This window comes from Colletotrichum fructicola (genome assembly GCF_000319635.2).
Source record: "Colletotrichum fructicola Nara gc5 chromosome Unknown KSG_Nara_v1_contig07, whole genome shotgun sequence".
In the NCBI taxonomy this organism is placed as follows: Eukaryota; Fungi; Ascomycota; class Sordariomycetes; order Glomerellales; family Glomerellaceae; genus Colletotrichum; species Colletotrichum fructicola.
Window position 1 is genome coordinate 3,687,331 of NW_027094057.1, and position 20,777 is coordinate 3,708,107.

The window sequence follows — 20,777 nt, forward strand, 5'->3', positions numbered from 1 at the left end:
TACAAGCCCCTTCTCGTGGAGCTCAGAAGTTCCCTTTACTTATTGCAAGCTCTTCCACCTTGCTCCTTCATTTCCTCTTAATGATCCTTGTTTTCTCTAGATAGGTTTGATAGTGAGTCGCAAATACCCGCTGTACATGATGGCATATATTTGCCCTCCCAATTCTTTTCAATCACCTCCCTTATGCTTTCTCCGAAGTCCGCTGATTTGATAAACACTGGTACAGAGCGAGCGCCGTAGACTGCCAGGCTGATGTTGCCAGCCAAAATATGTTGCTCCTGGCATCCGTCTTCATCTATAATGCAAGTGGGCAGTGTTGAACCGTCAAGGCTGTGGCATGATTGACCATGCCGCCAGAGAAGCAGAACGGCTTGGAACAAGGACGAGGCAAATACTCCACAAAGCTTCCCTATCGGACAACTTCGCGCCGCTCGAATAACCCGACCCGCTCGCCAAAGCGCATGGCAATACTCAGGACTTCGATTTTGTTTTGGTGAGGGGCCTTGGCACATTGGGTCGCTTTCGGCTCGAGAGAAGGCCAGGTGGCGTAGGACGGGAGTATCCCGCTGTGTGAGGGTGTGCATAATCAGGGCCTCAAAGAGAACCTCCATCTCAGCAGGTACTGGAACCTTAGTAAGCTGAAGCTGAGAAGCAAAATCTTTCGTCGTGCAACATAGCTCGTTGCGTCTTGAGCCTAGTATCATGTGGCTCCAAGTGCTCGACTGCCCTAAGACAAAGCTGAGTTGATGGCACTCCATGCATAGGGCCCAAACTCCAGCTAGAAACGCGAAAATTGCAACATCCGAGTCGATATCTTTGAATCCCGCTGGACTAGACAGCGGCTGAGCCATAAGCTTTGTGAGGCAGATGCTTGAACGCGGCTCTGACACATGCGCCCCGTGTAAAGCAACGATCTCGTCCTTCCATTGCATTGCTGACGACGCTTTCCACAACCGATTGGGAGCTGGCAATGGCATATCCATATCGACATATGTCGAAATCATCTGTGTTCCATGTGACATGGACACATGGGCGTCCAAAATGTAGGAAGCATAGACCAGTCGTCGTTGGGACTCACGAACCGACCATTGACGCCATAATTCATCAAGGGTATCTCCATGGGCTTCCGTGATAGTCGACAGGTCCTGACAGTCTGTCTGCCTGGCTCCCTTCATGTGGCCCCCATTCTTGATCAGAACTTCAGCAGCTTTCGAACAGGCTTCCGCTAGTGCAATTTTGCGTCTCACACCGCTAAAGAAAGCAATTTGCTGCTGTAACAAGAAGCCTTGGGCTAAGCTGATGTCGCATACCGCGGCATTATTTCCTTCCCACTACAGTCATGATCATCTTGTTAGCCGCTGAAGGTCGGGGATTGTGCCTAGAATTCTCACACTGTCGAAGGCTGACGCTCTCACAACTTCCTGCATTGCATATCCAAATTTTCGGGCCACTATCGATTCTGCTTGAATAGCGCCTATCGCTATCAAAGCTCCCAACAACTCCGGTGCCTGTTTGCAAAGGTCAAGGGTTGGCAAATGCACAAAGTCGTAGATGTGGGTGGCCTCCCAGTAATCTGAGTAGATGTCAAGAAGCGAGCTCAAGGCTTGGCACCCAGGAAAACATCCCAGTACCTCTGCTGACCTGGACTCCGATGTCGTCCTAAGAATCATGCCAACTACTTTGCTGCGTATAGCTGGTGACACACACAGCTTGTTTACCCGGGTTCCGGTCGCTTTTTTCGAGTGAGAGACTCCGAACGCCCCTTCACCCACTGCCAGATTTTGCCGCTCCATCTCGTTATGTTCGTCGCTCTTTGGCTCCCATATATCTGAAAGCGCAACATTCTTACTTTCAGAGACCAGAGAAACTAGACTGTCTTGGCAACTGTCCGAGACATCACCAGTTATCATATTGGCGTCGCCCAACTCGAATTGGGCCTGGATAAAAGAGTAGTCCAGCGTCCCAATGTCCCAGTCCGGTCCAAAGGAGAAGTAGTCTGCGCATGGCGCTGATAGCATGCCTGAGGGGTAATTGGATGCTGTGAATGGATCAGTTGAAATGACCTGGTCACCAGATGAGGATGAATCCGGGTCATTGAATCGCGGGCTGGTCGACGATTCTTCGGTGAGATCTATACCTGGCGTAGATGAAGCCATGGAATCTTGAACGGCTCCACCGTGAACCACATGCATGCTGACACTCTGCTCAGCCTCTGGTGCAGGCTTTGCAAGTTCGACGTCTGAGGCGGCGTTTTCCCCTCGCTGTCTTCTCTGCAAATCGCCGGGTTCCTCTCTCTCTTGATGAGCTGGCTCATAATCACAAACCAGACCTTTCGCAAGACACCGATGACATGGCTTCTCCTCTGAGCATTTGGACTTAGTCGATGAGCATGACTTGCATGCTTTTCCAACTCGTTCGGTCCCAGTACGTTGAGAATAGTCGGCAACCAAGCCATCCTCCCCAGGATGTGCAACTTGATGCCTCCTAAGAATATCCAAGCGCCCGAAGGCCTTCCCGCACAGGTTGCACATATAGGGGCGCTGCTTCGTGTGGGACCTAACATGACGAACGAGATGCTCGGAGCGGTGATATCGACGGGAACACTGGGAGCATTGAAATAGGCCATCTCGATCTGTCCCCCGACCAGATTGTTGTTTAGGCATCTGGAGTAGATGGTGAAAGCGTATGAACGTTTACAACAAAACATTTAAGGACGAGCTGTAGGTTGAAAGTCAATTTCTGAGGAGCTAGTTTGAGCCAGCGGTGATGGAAAGATTCGAAAGTCAAGAGGAGGGCTCCCCCTGCCTATCGAGTTTCCCAGCCCATACCCACAGGTGTGGGTTCGCGCCTGGACGCCGCTCAGCTACGAATGACTTCCAGGCGGAAACCTCAGTTTTCAGTCTCATGCAAGGTTCTTGATTCGATCATCACCGGATGATCAACAACGCTAGCGGGCGGGGCCGTCTGTTCCAATAGTGTACCATGCATATCACGGCTTTGCGGGACGAAGGGCTCATCGTCTCCACCCACACTGCCACCATGATTCTCGGAAAGCTGCCGCCTCGGACATCGGTGGACATCATGCTCCGTTCGCCGACTCCGTCCTCCGATCTGGTCGATTTGAAATTCAATGTCGGTCTTTGTTTTACCGAGAAGCAGCGTTTTTCACACTTGGCCTTTTGGGAACGAAGCCATGTGTAGACAATCCTCAGATCAATCGATCTTTACTTTCTGGCTTTGAACATATGCCGTCGATATGATCGGCATCAATGCTTGGCCATTCAATCATCCCCCTTTAGCCCAGTCTCTAGGACATTGGGTGCCACAACTATCTGCCTGAGCCTAATACCGACTGCTCTTGTGGCATTCTTCTCACTCTCATCAATTGTAGCACTTTATGCGAGCAGGCGAGAAGCGAAAGGGGACACTTTTTTGTCAGGTGAGAACAAGATCGGACGAAACGCAAATGGAGACAATAGGCAGAACGAATGAATATGCCAGACGCCTAGATCTTTCGTTCAATGTTTCCGAGTTTATAAGGCTTAGGAATTTGCAACATCGAATGTTTGTGGAAACTGTAAAAGGCTGACGACAGCAAGGGAGTTGCATGACAGGAGCTACCTTAGGTAAAGTACGAACGGCTGGCATTTATTTTCAGTTGAGTTGTCAAGTTCATTTGACATCGGCCCCTATTGAAATACAGGTTGAAAAGGGCAATATCCAAAGCAGATTAGACAAAGGACATGTAAGCTTCCAATAGGGAACATTTATGGGGTTTCAATTGAATCGCCTCCATTTCAGGCTGTAAGCATCCGCGTAAATTAAGCAACGTTGTGCGTTTCTAGAAAGTGAATAAGCGAACTACCGTCTCGATCCTATTTATGCCTCAGAAAGATTGTATCATTACAGAGGCCTGGCTACCAATCTTAACGTGCCCACGGACAATGACATCCGTACGGATCACGTTCCCAGAGATTGTCTTCCAGAAGCATTCGCCACTGCGATAACGGCGGCTCAGGTCCCCAAGACTGCGGTGTGTGATTGAACCACTCGCGTTCCCATTTGTGTCTGTTCCATCCTATGTGCTTCCGAACGATAGCCTCCACATCCCAAGATGAACCTATGTCGAAATTGCATTGCACAATAGATGATCCTCTCGCAATGTCTATCAATGATTGTGGAAACCGTTCGAACATATAACCCCAGTAGCCCGGTCGATCTGCGGGAGCCCTAGACCGCGAGGCCCGCTCAATTTGATGGAAGTCGAACCAACCGTGTCTCAACACGCTTTCACCCTTTCTCTCGAACCATGTAAAATGGCCGAGTATGTCTCGCTCAATAGCTTCTGTCCAAGCTTGCTGCCAAGCAGCATCTCGCTGCACGATTGACTCAAAAATGCGTGAGCATAAATCAGGGCACGGGCTACCGTCGAGAAGGAGTGAGAATGATCCTAGAGGCATGCCCTCTTGTTCGAGCGCAAGAGCCTCTGTGATCCAAGTCGCTACGTTCGCCGTTATCTGGTCCGAATTCAATACACAAGGAGTCCGTCTTGCTGCAATTTGGTTGTGCCAACAGCGCTCATCTGGATGCTCATAGAACATGTCTTCCTGGAAGGCCACGTTCCAGAGATTGACACGACGCTCAACTTGGATCGGATATTGTTGGCAAAATGGAATTAAGCCTCTGCCGTGTTCTTGTGGGTAAAGAACGGCCTCGTGATCTTCGTTAAGGATGATTTTGCGTATGTGTGTACGAAGAGAGTGCGGTATTGACTCTAAGAAATATATGGCCGCTGCAGCTGCAGAGAAACGATATATAGATCAGTCGTCTCTATTTCTGGGGCAAGAAAATTCGACGGGTACCGCTGCTTCCATCGCGTTCATCTGGCTGTCGGATGGGATGGCCCAAGGATCAATATGACTTTTAATAACGTCAAAAGGTGACCATCTGTCGATGTGGCCCCTTAGAAACATGGGGGGAGAAAAGTCGGCAACCAACTTTCTGAAACTGTCGTCCTGTGTCCAGGCTGATTCTAAGACATCTTTGATAAAGCCACGATAGACCGACGGAGCCTCGCCGTAGGGCCCGTGACGCTCCAGACATAGACCAGCTCCTTGCACAGGAGCCCGGGGGCCTTCAGCTTTCATGCGATCCAATAATGGCATGAACTGCGGATAGTTCTTCTGGACTTCTGCGTAGACACGGTCGGGTATGAGATGTCCGTAGGTTTGAAACATCTCGCATCTTACGAAGTCCACGCCGCGGCTCTTGAGCTGTTGGAATTGGCATGCCAAATGGCTGAACTCGACCGAATCCAGGGTCGAAAACGTAATTGAGTTCAGTTTCAGAGCAAGTCCGCCGCGGTCCATCTCGTTGGCTATCTGGTTGCAAGTGTAGACAAGAGAAAGATCGACTTGTTTTTGGCGGGCGCCCTTCAGCTTTCCACGGGTAAACCCATCGGTGTCGCAAATGTAACCTCCGTCGGCGATGACGTAAAAGCTGTAGATGATGTCTCGAAGCTCCCGGGGAAGCTTGAGAAGGGGAAAAGACTGCATGTCGAATTAATGAGAGTCGCAAGCATACCAATTGTGTTGCTTAAGACTGTCCCGAAAGAATGGAAGTCGTCAAAATATTTGGAGGGTAAAGGGTAGCGCAGAATTCACCGGAGCAAGGCACGATCGGAACAAACTTCAGGTACCTTGTCAGCCCGCCCCATTGCTGTCAAAGTTTGTTTGTTCAAATGACGTGTCATCACCTCGGTGTAGGCAGCAAAGAGCCACATAACCGAAGAGGTTCTGGCACAAGACAGCAACTTGATTCCGGTGATCACATCTTTCTTCCCTTCTAACCTTTTTCTTCGCAGTTTGCCGCCTGGAGGCGCACCTTGTTGACCTACCCCAGAGCCGGTGAGATTTTGCGTCGTGCGATATTCTATCCCGAGGACCACCAAAACCCAGGGTCCCCAAGGATACTAGATGCGGACAGCCATTCGAGCGTTTGCAGTATTAAATCCGATCTCCAAGCGGGTATTTCTTTTTCAATTACGGTGGCGCTTTTTGGGTTAGGATGATCCTGACCTTAAAAGACCAGCCTTCCTTCCTCCCACATAATTGCTTCTTCCTTAGGTCCGGTCAGTGGGTTCTCTATCCACTATTTGAACTTGACACGACCGGCTGGTACGAGGAGAGTCAGACTGGTTCCTTCGAAGCTATCATGACAGCGAAGATCTTTCAGTTTCTAAATCCTTTCTGAATTGAAAAAGATTTGAACCGTGGAGAATTCTGACTCTGCGCCCAGAGTTTTCGTACGGATAAGCTGGTTTTCAATCCCACTTTTGTCAACGCCCTTCAATAGCCCCTGTCATATTTAGGACATCCGTGCGTACCCATTCCAACCATGTCGGGCGATCAGTGCTAGCCATTGACACGCATCGACTATGACCGCATGGGATCGTGGCGCATAGATGTTGTAATGTTGAAAACATTCTTTCGTCGTCTGGGTGAAGGATGGAGTCTGAATGTACTCCGTCAACGAGACAGTCATGCGACTTAGCCGCATTTATCAGATGGCCTGTTTTTGTGGAAAAGTCACCGAACCTGCGCATATTGATACAAACCCCAAGAGCCTGGTTGATGGATCATTTCGGCCAACAATTTTTGCTATACCCAGAATCTTGTTGCACTTACGATAGCTACTGTAATTAATAAGAAAATCCTACTCAAACTTCCTGTGCCATCGTTTACGCAACTGCATTGTGGAGAGAACTACAGTAACAAGTCCATGTCTTCACACCTTGAGCACGGCGTCGAGATAGAGGCTGGAATTCGAGGAATGATGTCTCGGCGGATTCGACGGAGTCATCCCCCGGATTACATCCATCTGCCGGGCCTGCAAGGATAACGTTCTCTCCAATTGGTATTGAACGGTAATGCCACAAGCTCGATCCGGCCGCAAAGCGCTGATGGCCTACGCAGCTAATGTAATAATGACAGGGACGGTATCCAACGGTTGCCGGATTTGTCCTTCAAGGGCCTTCTGGCATTCGTTACTACTTGTGGATCTGAGACATTATTGACCCGAGTGAAGGCCGAGCTCAGGCGGCATCTCGCCCCTTGCCTCTGTCTTACCCCGCTTCTCCTCCCAGCTGAGAAACTACCGGTGGGAGTTGTTACCGCAAAAGCGATCTGCTAAGTTGCGTTGAGAGGTTCCGCCTATGATCTTCAGTCTGTTCGCGTTGCGATCGTGGGGAATACCGATGTGCTGTTCATGCGGCTACTATGCCTTACTCCGGTCAATGCATGGATATCGGAAAGGCGAGGCAGAATTCGGTGCCAACCCCTGCGCTATGATATGGAATTCGATAAATATCGATTTTAATTCAGCAGCTCCAGGTGCAAAAGAAAACAGACGTCGATTTGATATGTGATCTACATCTCAAGGGGTTTCTCTGGTATGGTCGTTTTGAGAACGCCAATGCTTGGAATGGAGTTAAGTGAGTGAAATAGGAATGGGTGAACAACACTCCTGTTGTAATAGTGCTAGAATGGTACCTCGCACCGGCTTACTGGATGGGTACGGGCGATGGATACCCTCCGCAAATCTTCTGTCACGATGAGCTACAGTCGGTGAGAAGACGCATGCGTCCGTTGACGGAGACGATGATCATGTTCATTCCAAGACATCTCTAAGTGTTGGACCTCCTCGCTGGACCTCCTCGCTGGACCTCCTCGCTGGAATGTCGCTCGAGCATTACCGCATCAAGATGATGCCTCAATAGTGTTACTTTTATCTATTTCGAATTCTATAAAATCTGGCTGTTGCTCCTTCCAGAACCAGATTCTCTTCCTCCTCATCACACAACAATCTCATTAAATCATCTTACACTCTTCTTACAATCACCCAGATCCTTCTTGATCCATCTAATTCACCTTCTTTTCAAGAACACCTTCCCAGAACATCTCTATCTTTCAAAATGCGTTTCTCTGCTGTCACCGTCTCTGCCCTTGCCATGGCTCTCACCGTCGCCGCTGCTCCCGGCAACACTGCCAAGGAGGCCCTCGCCAAGAGAACCGACGATCTTACCGTCGCCGATGCTCAGAACATCTGCGGCAAGGATCTCAGCGTCAACTGCTGCAACCAGGTCGATGCCAGCACCAACAACAATGACAACTCTGGATCTGGTATCCTGTCTGGTATCCTGGGCGGTGTCCTTGGCAACGGTGGCCTGAAGCTCACTGATGGATGCTCCTCCATCGGAGTTGGCAGTGAGCTCTTTGCGAAGCCTGTTACTTGATACATACTGACATCTGTCAGTTGCCAACGACCTCCTGAACAGCCAGTGCAAGCAGAGCGTCGCCTGCTGCAAGACCGACGGCAACACTGTGAGTAGTCACTGTGATATCTATGAGAAACACCATCTGACAAATATTTCCAAGGCTTCCGGTCTCGTTGCTGTTCAGCTCCCTTGCATCCCCATCTCTGGTCTTTTGTAAGATACCAATCGGATACATTCAGATCGCAACATTGGAAAGAGTGCCAGTACACGGGAACGCATTTGGTTGGAGATATGTTCAGGGGGAAAGAAGTGTGGGCGAGGATCTCGGGTGATATGTAAACTTCAATTCGCGGCTGAAGTCTAGCTTTGCCTGGCTTTTCAATATACTTATGCTTTATCTAAGTCCTTCGTTGCAAGACTTTGGTCTAAAATCAACATTGCCATAAATCACAGCCCAGTCGTCTTGCCATTTGAATGACACTGCCACCCTGGTGACGCTATCGGATTCCAATTTCGTGTGATCCATATTCTTTTAGCCTAAAGTTTGGAGCTAAGAAATTAGAAGAAAGTTGATGATACGGTATCGATATTATAGAATCACAGATTTGATGGTGTGCATCCGCGATACCCTGAAGCTTAGATGCTGCCACGTGTGACTGATGCATACAAGCAATGTAAGCCTTTCGATTACCTATCTGCCGCGGTATTTTCCACATCCTCACCAACAAATCATTGCGACAGACTCGGAACAAGCAACTGAGCTTCTTCGCAGGGCATATGCACTGCGTTGTGCTGCTTCAGAAAATACGACTGCCTTCGATTGTCGCAAATCAAATTGATGTCAGTTATGATTGCCAAGATGTCCCGTCGGCCGAGTTGACGTGCCGAAAACTCTATGCGAAGCATGGATGCCGTCACTTCATAGGATGGATACCTTCATCGTGCATATTTCTATCCATGGATCCGGGACCGTGCGATTGATGTTTGACAAGCGAAAAGCACGTGCTGCGTACAAGACGGTATTCTTCATCTAACTCTATTGCATCCAATCGCATCTCTACGCATCCCCAGTTCCGGGATCTTACTTTGTACGGTCTCTGTAGTGAAAGTAGAGAGTTTGGCGTACTCGCCTACAAAATACCTCTACCGCAAAGTATCGCAGACAACCATAACTACCTAGTGGCTTCGATACATTTTTTTGATCACGAATACAAACCTTCACGTCGGGAGGCTCGGGTGGGCCACCTGCTGATGCTGTAGGATATGTTTTGTCGTGAAGACGGAGCGCACATGACTATTTTTCCGGTCCGTTCCCCGGAATGAATCGAAGTGATATAATGACCAGTACTATAAGACATTTTCTTATCTCGTGTTTAGCACGCTAAACGATTCCAGCTTGGGCATCCTAAAGATCCCCAGCAGTCGTTTGTAACTGAATTTCTGCGAGCCAATTTCAACATGGCGACTTCCACAACTCCGTCCGAGTGGCCTTTTCCCTACCTTGCAGTAGGTGTGCTCGCGTTGGTAACATTCTGGATCCTGACTACATTCCGCCGAGTCAAGAGCAGACTTGACTTTATGAAGAACGGCATGTCAACGCTCAAAAAGGAGGTAGAAAGACATCCAAGCCAGCCCTTTCGAATGCCTACGGACCTAGGCGAAGTGACGGTTCTTCCCCCTGACTATGCCGCGTATCTACGTAACCTGACAGATCTAGACTTCCGAGAAGCCATCACAAAGGTAAGGCCTCTGTCACGGGGGAGGATTAGCAGCTAATTGGAGGAGGAATTCCATCGTCATCTGCCAGGCTTTGCTGCCTTTGGAATTGTGAAGCATCCAGCACACATTCTCCAATCAGTGGCACGGAAGCAGTTGACACAACACACGAGTACGTCAGGCTTATTCAGCCTCCAGCCTAGACCCTCTGAAGAGAACCTCCAAGAAACTAATGACAAGCGTATAGACACAATCATCGAACCCCTATCCTCAGAAGCCTCTTTCACAACCGAACTGATTTTCGGCAGTCGTCCTGGTAAGATGCCGTTCCCCTTGCGATACGAAGCCTGTCATCTGATGACTTGTCAGGATGGAAGGAGATGCCAGCTAAGGACGCGTTGCTGGAGCTCGTTGCTCGCCTATCTTCGCGAGTGTTCCTTGGGTCCGACATTTGCCGCAACAAGAAATGGCTTAGAATTACCAAGGAGTTCACAACAACCAGCTTTGCCGCTGCAGCCAAGCTCAACATGTTGCCATCCGTCCTCAGACCGCTGGCCAACTTGCTCGATCCATCTTGCCAACAGGTACGGGCCTTCATCGCAGAGGCTAAGGAAATACTATTTCCCGTTATCAAAAGCCGTCGCAAGGTCAAAGAGGCGGCCAAATTAGCCGGCAAGCCGGTGCCTGTATTCAACGACACCATCGAGTGGGCCGAGGCGGAGTCACAGGGCACGAAGTATGACCCGATTGCGTTTCAGTTGATGATTTCGTTCGTCGCGATACACACCACATATGACCTGTTGGGTCGGGTTCTATTACTCTTAGCTGAGCATCAGGAGACCATCAAGCCTCTGCGCCAGGAGATGATTGAGGTCTTGCAAGCTGAAGGCTGGTCGAAGACAGCACTAAACCACATGAAGCTGTTGGACAGCACCATCAAAGAATCTCAGAGAATCTCGCCAACCTCTTTGCGTAAGTTGATCCACGGGAAAGCCATATAGCATCCGGTTCTAACCAAGTCGACTAGTAACCCTCCGGCGGATCGCGGTCAACGACGTCACACTCCCCGACGGCACCAGAATTCGAAGAGGCGAACGCCTGTGCACCCACTGCTGTAACATGATGGAGCCCGAGGTCTACCCTGATCCCGACAGGTTCGACATATCCCGCTTCAAGCGACTTCGAGAACAAGCCGGGGGCGAGAGCAAAGCCCAGCTCATCACCCTAACTCCGGAGCATCTCGGCTTCGGCTACGGAGTGTACTCTTGTCCGGGACGTTTCTTCGCTGGACACGAAATCAAGATAGCCTTATGCCATTTGCTTCTGAAGTACGATTGGAAATTGGGGGATGAACGCGGGTTCAAGCCAACCATCATTGGCGTCAACTCGTTTATTGATCCTAGCATGTCGATCGTGTTCAAGAGACGCAAGGAGGAGATTGACTTGGACGCCTTGCGCTTTGATGAAGGTGTTTCGTTCGATAATGATTGAATCGAGTCTCTCAACTGGTCGCTATCTAGAACCAAATAAGAAGTACCTTTGTACGATATTGCCCAACGCTGTTTCCGTCGAACGCATGTTTTATGCTTTCAATCTAGCTGCAGTTTTCCAACAACATGCTTTGCGTGCGGCGTCTTTCGCTTCTTTTCCTCTTTGCGTTCTACCATCTATCATGTGTAGGTGCTCGTCTCAGTCACATGACGAGCTGCGACTGCTCTCGGCGCTGGGTTCTGGCATCCGTACCACCCTCCCTCGTCTTTCATCAACTGTCATCTTGATGATGTCAAAGATTCGTTCTCGCTTGCTGTTCTTGCCGTTCTTGCCGAATACTGCCCACGGCGTCAGGAAATTGTATCCATCAATCGGAGTCGACATCAAATGTAGCATCTCTCGCATGCCGTCCGTGGATCGAAGCCACATGTGGTCCTCAGGGCTGAGATTGAGTTTGGGCTCGTCCTGGACGAGCGATATCCTCACAAATTCGAGGAAAGAAGCTACAATACCCGCAGCAATCCCTGCCGCAAATGTGTTGCCATTGACTAGTTTCTTTCCTGTGTCTGCATTTGTCCATGGGGCTTTTAATCCCGCCCCAACCACGGAGAAGTTGTAGTCGCCAGCTTTGGGGGCCGGAGCAAGACCGCAATGTCTACCCTGGCCATCAACCGCATGTATTGCGATAACATGGGGGCTGGTGGCCGGATATCCTCTCATCGAGTTGAAACCATTAGCTGTAGCAGCAGCAATCACGATCCTTTTCTTATTCATTTTACGAGTCTCGGCCAGGGGCTTCATCATCTTACGGTTGACCGACCTGAAACCAAAGGGCAGGACAATGATGTCAACATCCCAGGACTCAATGGCGTACGCAATGGCCTGCATGGTTAGCATTTGTAGAAGAATGACTGATACTGACTGACCTCAACAAGCCATTCTGCATCTTGTGAGTGGACTCGGGGGTCATCCGTCACTTTGGCGACATAGATTTTCGCTTTCGGGCCGTATTGGTGGATGAGAGATGCCAATGTTGACCCCCAATGTAAGCCCTTTTCCAAACTAGTCTCATTTGCGAAGTTGCGCGTGCCGATTATGTGTTGGTCCAGATCTGTACCACTTGCCCGCAGCTTTGCGCTATCAATGCCTTGTCCGAGAACAGCAACCTTGATAGCCTCTGTGTCATCGACTTCTTTCCTGTCTGTAGTGTTTTTCGGAGACAGATATCTCTCGAGAAAACTTTCATAGGCAATCTTATATTGTTCAGCAGGTCCTCTCATCCTGTGTCACGTTAGCCATTGCAAAGGCAGACTCTTCAATAAGTCTACATTTCATCATTGACCCAGTTCCTTGGTCCCCCGATGTAGCCCATTTCTTTGCTCTCGCTGTGAGCGTGAAACTCTCTGACCACCAATTCGTGGCCATTGTGAATTGCCCTATCGAGCGGCGTTCCGTGAGCACTGTCACCTTTCTCGGGCCTCGCGCCTTGTTCGAGCAACGCCATCACAACTAGCTCGTGTCCATTATTCGCCGCATGCCAGAGCGGGGTTCTCCCACGGGAATCCGTGACATTCGGATTCACCTCTCCGAATTCGAGAAGCACCCTGACGACTTGCTCGTGGCCATTCTCGGAAGCCTGGCACAGCGGTGTAGTCCCTGATGTACCTGCCACGCTGGGGTCTGCTCCATGCTGCAGCAAGAGCCTGGCGATGTTATCGCGACCCTTTGATGCTGCTTGAAGAAGAGGGCCAGCCAGGGAAGGGAGGTTAGATCCATGGCGGTCGGTGATCTGGCCAAGTGCCTCGCTTACCACCCCTTCATGGCCGATCCCAGCAGCAAACCACAACGGCGTCCGCTGGGCATCAAATTCTCGGCGCACTATTGGAGGCAGAACGCAAAGCAGGGCATCATCGCGAGACGCCAAGCCACTTTTCTCGATCGCCTCCGCCAGCTCTGATGCCAGGCGGCTCCTCAAGCAAACGTTGTCTGCAGTACCGTCCACCTCAACTTCACCGATGCTCTTTACCAGATCGAGGATACTTTTCACAAAGGTACCCAGGATCTCCTGGGCGCAAAGTGAGAGCAGGTCGGAAGTCGTAGGTAGGGTAAAGACGTCGATTTCGGACTGAGCCGAAGGGGATGATAGGTGCAGCGGTTCTCCGCTGTACCATCCAAATAGCTGATAAGATGCACCCTCGGGAACTTCACTGTTTCCCGTTGTCGTCGATGGATCCGCGTTAATGAGCTTACCTTGGTCGTTGAGCCAAAATGTAGAAGGGCAAAAGTCATTATTCAGCCCTTTCAAAGTGTGCTTCATAGGGCGTCCAGCAGCACTTCTGAACCATTTGTAGTAGCCCACTTCTTCCGGGTGTTTGACACTCGACACTATCCTTCTTCGCGTTGCGTTGAGCTGAGAGTGATGTCTTGCTGACTCTGAAATCAGAGACCACGTCCATAGTCCTAGCATAGCCTCCACGTTCTCTTTGCCTTCGAGCCTCCAACGCGACTCTTTACCACCACGACGAAGGTGAAGTACGACCTCGGCAATCTGATCTCCAGCACGAGGAGAGACACCGCAGTTCATGGCGCAATACAAGTCGTTGTGTTTCGAACGCCATTCCTCCATGATGATCGCCGTCGACGACGAACAGACGCTGTTGGCAACTGACTCAAGCGCCAGGACAAGCTGCCTTGCCGTTTCTCGCACGGCAACCATTTCATTGGAGAAGTGACGCGTCAAAACAGCCAGATCAAGTTTCGCAGTCGTCGGTTCGGTGAGTCGGGTCAGGGTTCGACTGTAGGCCAGAATCCTGTTGGCGCAGTCCACCCTGCCTTGAGGTTCTGCTGATTCAGAAGGCTTGAGTCCAATCTCATCAGAATTTGCTTCCGATGGGTGGTGTGTGATTCTCTCACCGGCTGTCGTAGCACCGAAAAACAACCACGAGTAGGACCGTCGTTCGCTGTTGGTTTCATCCAGCATCGGGGCATTCTCAATGTCCTTCTCACGAGGCCATGGAATATCCAAGCCACAGAGCCGCCACGTTCGCCCGCCCTTTTCCATGCTTGGAACTCTATGGTCCATGTCGTGGCCTTCTCTGACCTCCTCCCGACCTATGTGTAGGGCCAGCCAGTCCAGCTCATGGCCCTTCAGAGTATCTGATGAGATCATCATTGCACTGATTTCTTGCTCCGAAAGTCGGTTGCCCTGCGAATCCAGTCTCTGTGTGCGAAGACCAGCCCTGAGCATGCTCATGATCAGGGCTGCCCCGAGCTGGGCCAACGAGATCGGCGAGTGAGTCCCGCGGAGGCCGACAAATTGTAGAGCAAAGCCAGAAACGCTGGACCCGACGACGAGCCATACAGAAAGCTCTGAAGGGGCGCTCTGCTTCTTCCGTGAGGTAATGTGTCGGTTGAGGGAGCCGACGCCCCCCACGTCCGCGTAGCAGAATGGTTCAAATGTCTGATCACCGTGTACTTGGGCCAGCTGCAACCAGTACAGAGAGGATCTCTCTGATAGATTCCGTTCGCGTTGGTAGATCTCTTCCTCAGTGCTCTCCCCCACCAGAACAGCGCAGAAGAACACTCCCCCGCAAACCAGAACGGTTCCCACAATGACCATCGGACAAGCATATGATGATGGCTGCTCTCCATCTTTTTCCAGCCGAAGGTAGTAGGTTGCAGTGGCTGCATAGACCAACACACCTACTTGCAGCGCAAACCTAACTACTCCCACGAGCCTGAACCACCAATCATCCAAGCGCTTGATGCTGACATTGTGGGAAAGATTCGGCCCATACTCTTCAGATGTCTTTGGCCCATCATCCTTGGACGGCTCTGTGCCCTCGCAATGAGGCCATGGCCTCCACTCTTGACGGTGATTTTCATTCCTCACGTAGTCGGCGAAGGTGTAGATGCCCGCCGACCCTCCCTCCCTGGTAAACTCTTCGTCAGCGACGTTCCGGTCGAGCACAACCTCAAGGATCTTCGGACGACCGATAATGCGCTCGATGCCACCGCCATTGTACAGTTCGCACACGTTCCTGCTCGTGGACGACAGCAGCTCGGCCTCCACGTTGCCCGCTGCCTCCTTTGCTCTGCCGATGAAGGCCTTCAGGGAAGGGCTGCCGCAGACGCGGATCGCGGACACCAGCGCCGTGAGGATGCTGATGGGCGCCATGGCGAAAATGAAGTAGTCCAGCCACGTGATGCTCTCGCTGAGGTATTGCTTCGTCGCCTGCTCTCCGAAGAGGGATATTATGGGAGCGAGGTCCGAGGCAAGATTATTGGTGAAGTCGTCCCAGCCATCCGCCGCGACACCGCGCGAGAGGCATAGTGCGATGAGGCTGCAATATGGGCTGAGAAACATCTCTGGCTTGGCTCCCTTGTTTGGTGGTGTTATTTGATTCAGTTAAACGTGAAGAAGACTGGGAATATTACAGCAGCGACGTGGCGAGTCCCCGCTCCGGAGAGGATTTTCGTGTCATCACAGCGTGACAGCTGAATCAAGGAGCTGACTTGCATGGTAATGATTGGATCGACATCAAATTGATAGTCTCAAGCTCTTGCCGTTGGCGATTGTCGGCATTAGTCTCAACTGAAACAGCCAATCAGGGTCAGCAGGCAGATCACGCAGAAACATTACTATCCATGAATGCTTGCAGTGTTAATTTCAGCAGTGAAGCAAAACTGGACTTAATACTGTCTCTATAAGAAGCTGACGTGAGAGCTTGGGAGCACTTGGGGACGTATAACTGCAAAAGTCAAGGGAGAAGTCGACAGTCGCAGATGTGATCTGAATGCGTCAACGGCAGGGCCGACCTCAAAAAGCAAAAAGAGAACGCGCAATCGCGGACGGGAATTGAGCCCGACGTGGGGGTCGAACCCACAACCTTGAGATTAAGAGTCTCACGCTCTACCGATTGAGCTAGCCGGGCAGATCTGGTGATCTGCCATTTGTTGTTGCGGTTGGGCCAGGTTGAGTCATTTGAGTAGCATGAGCGGGCTACGATGCGAAGAGATTTCCATGTGGGTGGGGCCGCTATGGATCCCGGCCGCATCGGCAGACGGCCGGTGCAGGGGGTCCGGGCATCGGATAGGATCATGCCGACGTTGGCCTTATTCACAAGCGGCCAGCAACGATCCATTGCACACCTTTCGAACGATGAGAATTCACGATTTTGCGACGTGTGAAGTTTTCTGTCTGATATTTGGAACGTCCAGAGTAGGTTTCTCTAAGACAGTGTTGATAACCTGACTTGCGATTTGTTCGAACGCGGTGCTAGCTTCTAAACCTTTCTCTGACTTGGACTACCACTAATTTGAATGGTCTGGGCGCGTTCTATAATCGACAGGCAGAACATTACATGTGGATCCTAGTGTTAGGCTTCTCAGCTGTACGCACGACATTCGAGAAAATTACCAGATCTCGCTGGCAATTGTCAGAACGCACCATAGTGCAGTCATATGGTCCTCAAGACCGTCAAGCTTGGGGTCCCATGAGCAGTCAGATGAATGATCATTGAGGCGTAGATTTTAATAATTTATGGTAAGGAGTGTGACTAGTTTCCCAAAGATTCGCCCTAAACTATCGTTGCATTGGGTGGTGCCTCGGACCTTCGTGATGTAAGTGCGAGGCCCTCGCATACAACCTCACCAGTTCCCTGCACGTCATCCGTCAATCTCAACCCCAGAACCCAATAGCCTGGCCTCCCAAAGACTGCTGCCCCGCGGTATTTGCATGACAACCGTCCGCAACTTCCCCATTGTGCAGGCGGAACGTCCCTCCGTACGTGGCATTCAGCGACGCATCCTCACTAGCCCTCTTGGCCAGACTATCAGTCAACTCCGGGCCTCCCTGCCCCGCGAGGAAGCACGTCTGCCCAGCGTCGTACAGTGGCTGGCCCGTGATGAAGATCTCCGCCCCGGGAGCGGCGTGCTGGCGCGCGTTGGCGATGAGATTCTTGACCTCGTCGTAGGTGGCGCCGTTCTGCGAGAAGATGCAAATCTGCACCCAGACAGCGGAGGGCTTGCCGTTCTGCGCGGCCTGGCGGTCGAAGGATTGCCAGGAGGCCGAGTCGGTGTCGGTCCAGGACTGGACGACGGCGCCGCCGGTGCCGTAGGGTCCCCACATCCGGGTGCCGCCGACGGCCATGTAGCCCTGGGCAACATTTTCGGCCATGGAGCAGCCGATGAAGCCCATTGAGCGGACAGCTTGGGCGTCGACGCCGGTGAGGAGAGCCAGGGCTGGGAAGAAGCCGAGGATGATGTTGGAGATAATAAGCTGCATGGTTGCGGTGGCTGGAAACTTGGTGATGGAAGTCAGTGAGAAAGCTTGTAGTCGGGAGCGTGTCGATGTCTGGGGGGGAGGAACTGTTCGGAGTCGAGAACCGATGCTCCATTTTATGCACCGGCGGTCCTGAGGCTTTCGGATCCCGAGAGAAATGCCGTGAGATACCGTCCTTGGCTCCCGAGATCTCCATAGAGACGTCGGAGCAGCACTTCCGCATGGGGAAGCTGAGAAGTAGTTGCCAGTTCGTGCTCAAATGTGACGAAGAGAGGTTCAGTTGCCCTGTGCTATTGCATTTTGGGCTTGATTCAATTTAGAAGTGACATTGTCCCCTGTCCCGCAACTCAGCATTTAATATCAAGTGCGCGAAAAGAAAGAGGCGTTTCTAGAAATGAGAAACGAGCTGTCATAGATACAAGAGCACAGCCATGGCGTCGTTGTTTGGGGCAGGATGACTCGGCTTACATGAACCTTGAGCGGCCTCAGTCGTGACTCATTGGGACATAGCTACACGGTTGAAAGAGGCTTCCTATGGTCAGCTTGTCCCTCTCGATCTTAACACAGGACACAGAAATCGACCAAATCGAATTGATGACGTTCGTAATCTCTTTGCACATCATCACAAGCACTGCAAGAAGAAAGTCGTCCTTCCTAGTGTTGATCTCCCCTTCAACTCCACCAAACCGGTACGTATCTCCACCCCCAAAACAGGCCTCCCCCAGCGTCCATTCCATTCCCCTTCCCGCAGTTCATCCGGCACCAATGCAAGGCTGAAGACGGGCCTGCAATTGAGTGGAAGACCCTTTCCAGACATTGCGGGGCAATCTTTTTTTTTTTTTTTTTTTTTTTACTGCCGTCTGCCGCAGCTGCCCGCGGCACCAGCACTGGGAGTTGCCGCCGAACGGACCTGACCTCTGATGCGCCTCCAAAATCCAATCCCGCATCGTCGCCGACCCAAGTCACCTCGTCCAAATCTCACGCTCCCCAACCCGAAAGCCAGCCACCAAGCTGCAGCTGCACCACCCCCAAACCGCCCAATGCTTTTCGATCCGTGACCTCGAGCTCATTTTTCGCTTCAGCCTGTTAGTCCATTCGCAAATGTAGCAATTCCACCCAACAAACCTTTCCGACCGCAAACCTCTTTGGCGCATACGACGCCAGCCGGCTTCCCTCCCGCCCCCAGGCGAAAAAAAATCTACGAGGAAAAAGAGCACCCCACCACGAATCTCCGTTCGACTTTCGTCCTCTCGCCAGGAACTCTCTCCGATACCCACGAGCATACCTTCTTCTACCCCCCTCAAACCGACACGCTCGAATAAAGTAGCGATCGCCACACGATTACACTCACAAACCCGGCCGTCGCAATGGCTACGACCCCAGCGGCCCCCTCCCCCGCCGCCACGACCTCGAGCACCGACTCCAAGCTCGAGGTCTGGAAGGAGACGCTCTACGACGCCTTCCAGAAGGCCGGCGACGAGAACCACCTCTTCAGCCAGTACGACATCCTCGACTTCGAAGTCATCCCCAACCGCGACACCGTCACCCTCCTCAAGGTCCTCCAGAGCCTCACAAATGACCGCCTCCTCATCGCCGTCTCCTCCCAGACGGGCCTCGCCTGGCGATGGCGCTCCGTGGAGGATGCAGAGAAGTAAGTTCCTCTCCCACGCCCTTCTCCCTGCCTCACCAAGGCCGACAGCTAACACCCCTTCCCCTCCAGGTACAAACTCTGCTCGACCGACGAACAGCGCATGGTCTACGGCGCGATCGACGAAGCAGGCGGCGACGGCATCTGGTCCAAGACAATCCAGCACCGCCTCAACATGCACGACTCCGTCCTCAAGACAGCCCTCAAACAGCTCCAGGGCAAAGGCCTCATCGCCCCCTTCAAGAACGTCGAGCACCCCAACAAGCGCATGTTCATCAAGGCCTCCATGCGCCCCTCGGAGCGCGCCACCGGCGGGCCCTGGTTCACCGACTCCGCCTTTGACGAGGCCTTCATCGAGGACCTGCAGCGCGTCATCTTCGACCAGATCAAGCGCAAGAGCACCTATCACAGCACCGGCGCCTCCTCCTCCTCCTCCGCCACCCGCACCGCCGTGCCCAAGAAGGGCGTGCTCAAGGGCGGCCTCGAGAACAAGGGCAAAAAGCGCTCCGCGGGCGAAATCTCCGGCGGCGACAGCGACGATAAGACCGCCGCCGCGTCCTCCTCCTCGCCCGCCGTGCAGCAGCCCCCTCCCAAGCGCGAGCCCGCGCTGCTGCCCCTGCCGGCCGGCTTCAAGGAGTACCCCACCGTGCGCGAGATCGCGCGCTTCATCTCGCAGACGGGCATCACCACCGACACGATCCTCGGCGAGGAGGACGTGCAGAAGCTGATCGATGTGCTGGTCTTCGACGGCCTCGTCGAGCCCGTCCGCGTGGCCGGGCGGACAGGGTACCGCGTCTGCAGGGCGCCGCGGCAGAGCCTGCAGGGCTGGGCGGGCCGGCAGGAGGGCGGCGCCGACGAGGGCGGGCCGGAGCCGCACGTCAACGGGTTCACGGAGGCGCCGTGCGGGCGATGTCCCGTGTTTGAGCTCTGTGAGGAGGGCGGGCCGGTCAGCGCGAGCAATTGCGTGTATTTCCAGCGGTGGTTGGGGTTGGAATGATCCTTGAGGTGTGCGAGGGAGAATAAGAAAAGAAGGAAAGGACGCTTCTATGGGGAGACAGCTAGGCTTTTTTGGGACTGATTTCGCATCACGGCAGCATTGCATTGGCGTTGGCACAAAAAGAGGACACGGGCGGTACGGGTTCAGAGGTAGAATTTTTTAATCCTCCCAAGCGGAATAGTTTTGGCAGTCGGGCTGACTGTGGAATATACCATCCTGTATTTGACATGGTAATTGGGCAACTGACTTAGGCGGTTGAGAAGTACTTCTGCGTGTTGACGGCGTTCCCGAATCACAGTAGACATGGTGACAGACAGGTGGCAGCAACTTTTGTCTTGGCTTGCTAACTATCAGCAGTGATGCTGAA

At 52.2% G+C, this 20,777-nt stretch overlaps 7 protein-coding genes across 7 annotated transcripts; 3 read left to right on the top strand and 4 right to left on the bottom strand.

The window, feature by feature from the left end:
* Nucleotides 1–1,192: 1,192 nt before the first annotated feature.
* Nucleotides 1,193–2,192, bottom strand: CGGC5_v012742 (uncharacterized protein; the record flags this gene model as incomplete). The annotated part of the gene is made up of 6 exons (XM_066152746.1): nucleotides 1,193–1,225; nucleotides 1,311–1,331; nucleotides 1,392–1,573; nucleotides 1,632–1,659; nucleotides 1,719–2,038; nucleotides 2,138–2,192. 6 exons carry the CDS (start codon nucleotides 2,190–2,192, stop codon nucleotides 1,193–1,195), a joined length of 639 nt encoding a protein of 212 aa, XP_066007862.1.
* A 2,628-nt stretch (nucleotides 2,193–4,820) lies between these two features.
* On the bottom strand, nucleotides 4,821–5,555 carry CGGC5_v012743 (uncharacterized protein; the record flags this gene model as incomplete). The annotated part of the gene is made up of 1 exon (XM_032036723.1): nucleotides 4,821–5,555. One exon carries the CDS (start codon nucleotides 5,553–5,555, stop codon nucleotides 4,821–4,823), a length of 735 nt encoding a protein of 244 aa, XP_031884569.1.
* Nucleotides 5,556–7,972: 2,417 nt separating this feature from the next.
* On the top strand, nucleotides 7,973–8,492 carry rodA (Rodlet protein; the record flags this gene model as incomplete). Its single annotated transcript, XM_032036722.1, has 3 exons — nucleotides 7,973–8,264; nucleotides 8,314–8,381; nucleotides 8,436–8,492. The coding sequence occupies 3 exons, from the start codon at nucleotides 7,973–7,975 to the stop codon at nucleotides 8,490–8,492; spliced, it is 417 nt and encodes a 138-aa protein (XP_031884570.1).
* Nucleotides 8,493–9,733: 1,241 nt separating this feature from the next.
* P450-1-1 (Cytochrome P450 monooygenase 1) lies at nucleotides 9,734–11,482 on the top strand (the record flags this gene model as incomplete). The annotated part of the gene is made up of 5 exons (XM_066152747.1): nucleotides 9,734–10,015; nucleotides 10,058–10,163; nucleotides 10,239–10,307; nucleotides 10,361–10,963; nucleotides 11,019–11,482. The coding sequence occupies 5 exons, from the start codon at nucleotides 9,734–9,736 to the stop codon at nucleotides 11,480–11,482; spliced, it is 1,524 nt and encodes a 507-aa protein (XP_066008031.1).
* Nucleotides 11,483–11,680: 198 nt separating this feature from the next.
* Nucleotides 11,681–15,848, bottom strand: Anks3 (Ankyrin repeat and SAM domain-containing protein 3; the record flags this gene model as incomplete). Its single annotated transcript, XM_032036720.1, has 3 exons — nucleotides 11,681–12,364; nucleotides 12,409–12,763; nucleotides 12,811–15,848. 3 exons carry the CDS (start codon nucleotides 15,846–15,848, stop codon nucleotides 11,681–11,683), a joined length of 4,077 nt encoding a protein of 1,358 aa, XP_031884572.1.
* A 1,314-nt stretch (nucleotides 15,849–17,162) lies between these two features.
* CGGC5_v012747 (uncharacterized protein) lies at nucleotides 17,163–17,988 on the bottom strand (the record flags this gene model as incomplete). The annotated part of the gene is made up of 2 exons (XM_032036719.2): nucleotides 17,163–17,779; nucleotides 17,937–17,988. The coding sequence occupies 2 exons, from the start codon at nucleotides 17,986–17,988 to the stop codon at nucleotides 17,163–17,165; spliced, it is 669 nt and encodes a 222-aa protein (XP_031884573.2).
* A 1,144-nt stretch (nucleotides 17,989–19,132) lies between these two features.
* Polr3f (DNA-directed RNA polymerase III subunit RPC6) lies at nucleotides 19,133–20,410 on the top strand (the record flags this gene model as incomplete). The annotated part of the gene is made up of 2 exons (XM_032036717.1): nucleotides 19,133–19,416; nucleotides 19,486–20,410. 2 exons carry the CDS (start codon nucleotides 19,133–19,135, stop codon nucleotides 20,408–20,410), a joined length of 1,209 nt encoding a protein of 402 aa, XP_031884406.1.
* Between the last annotated feature and the right edge of the window lie 367 nt (nucleotides 20,411–20,777).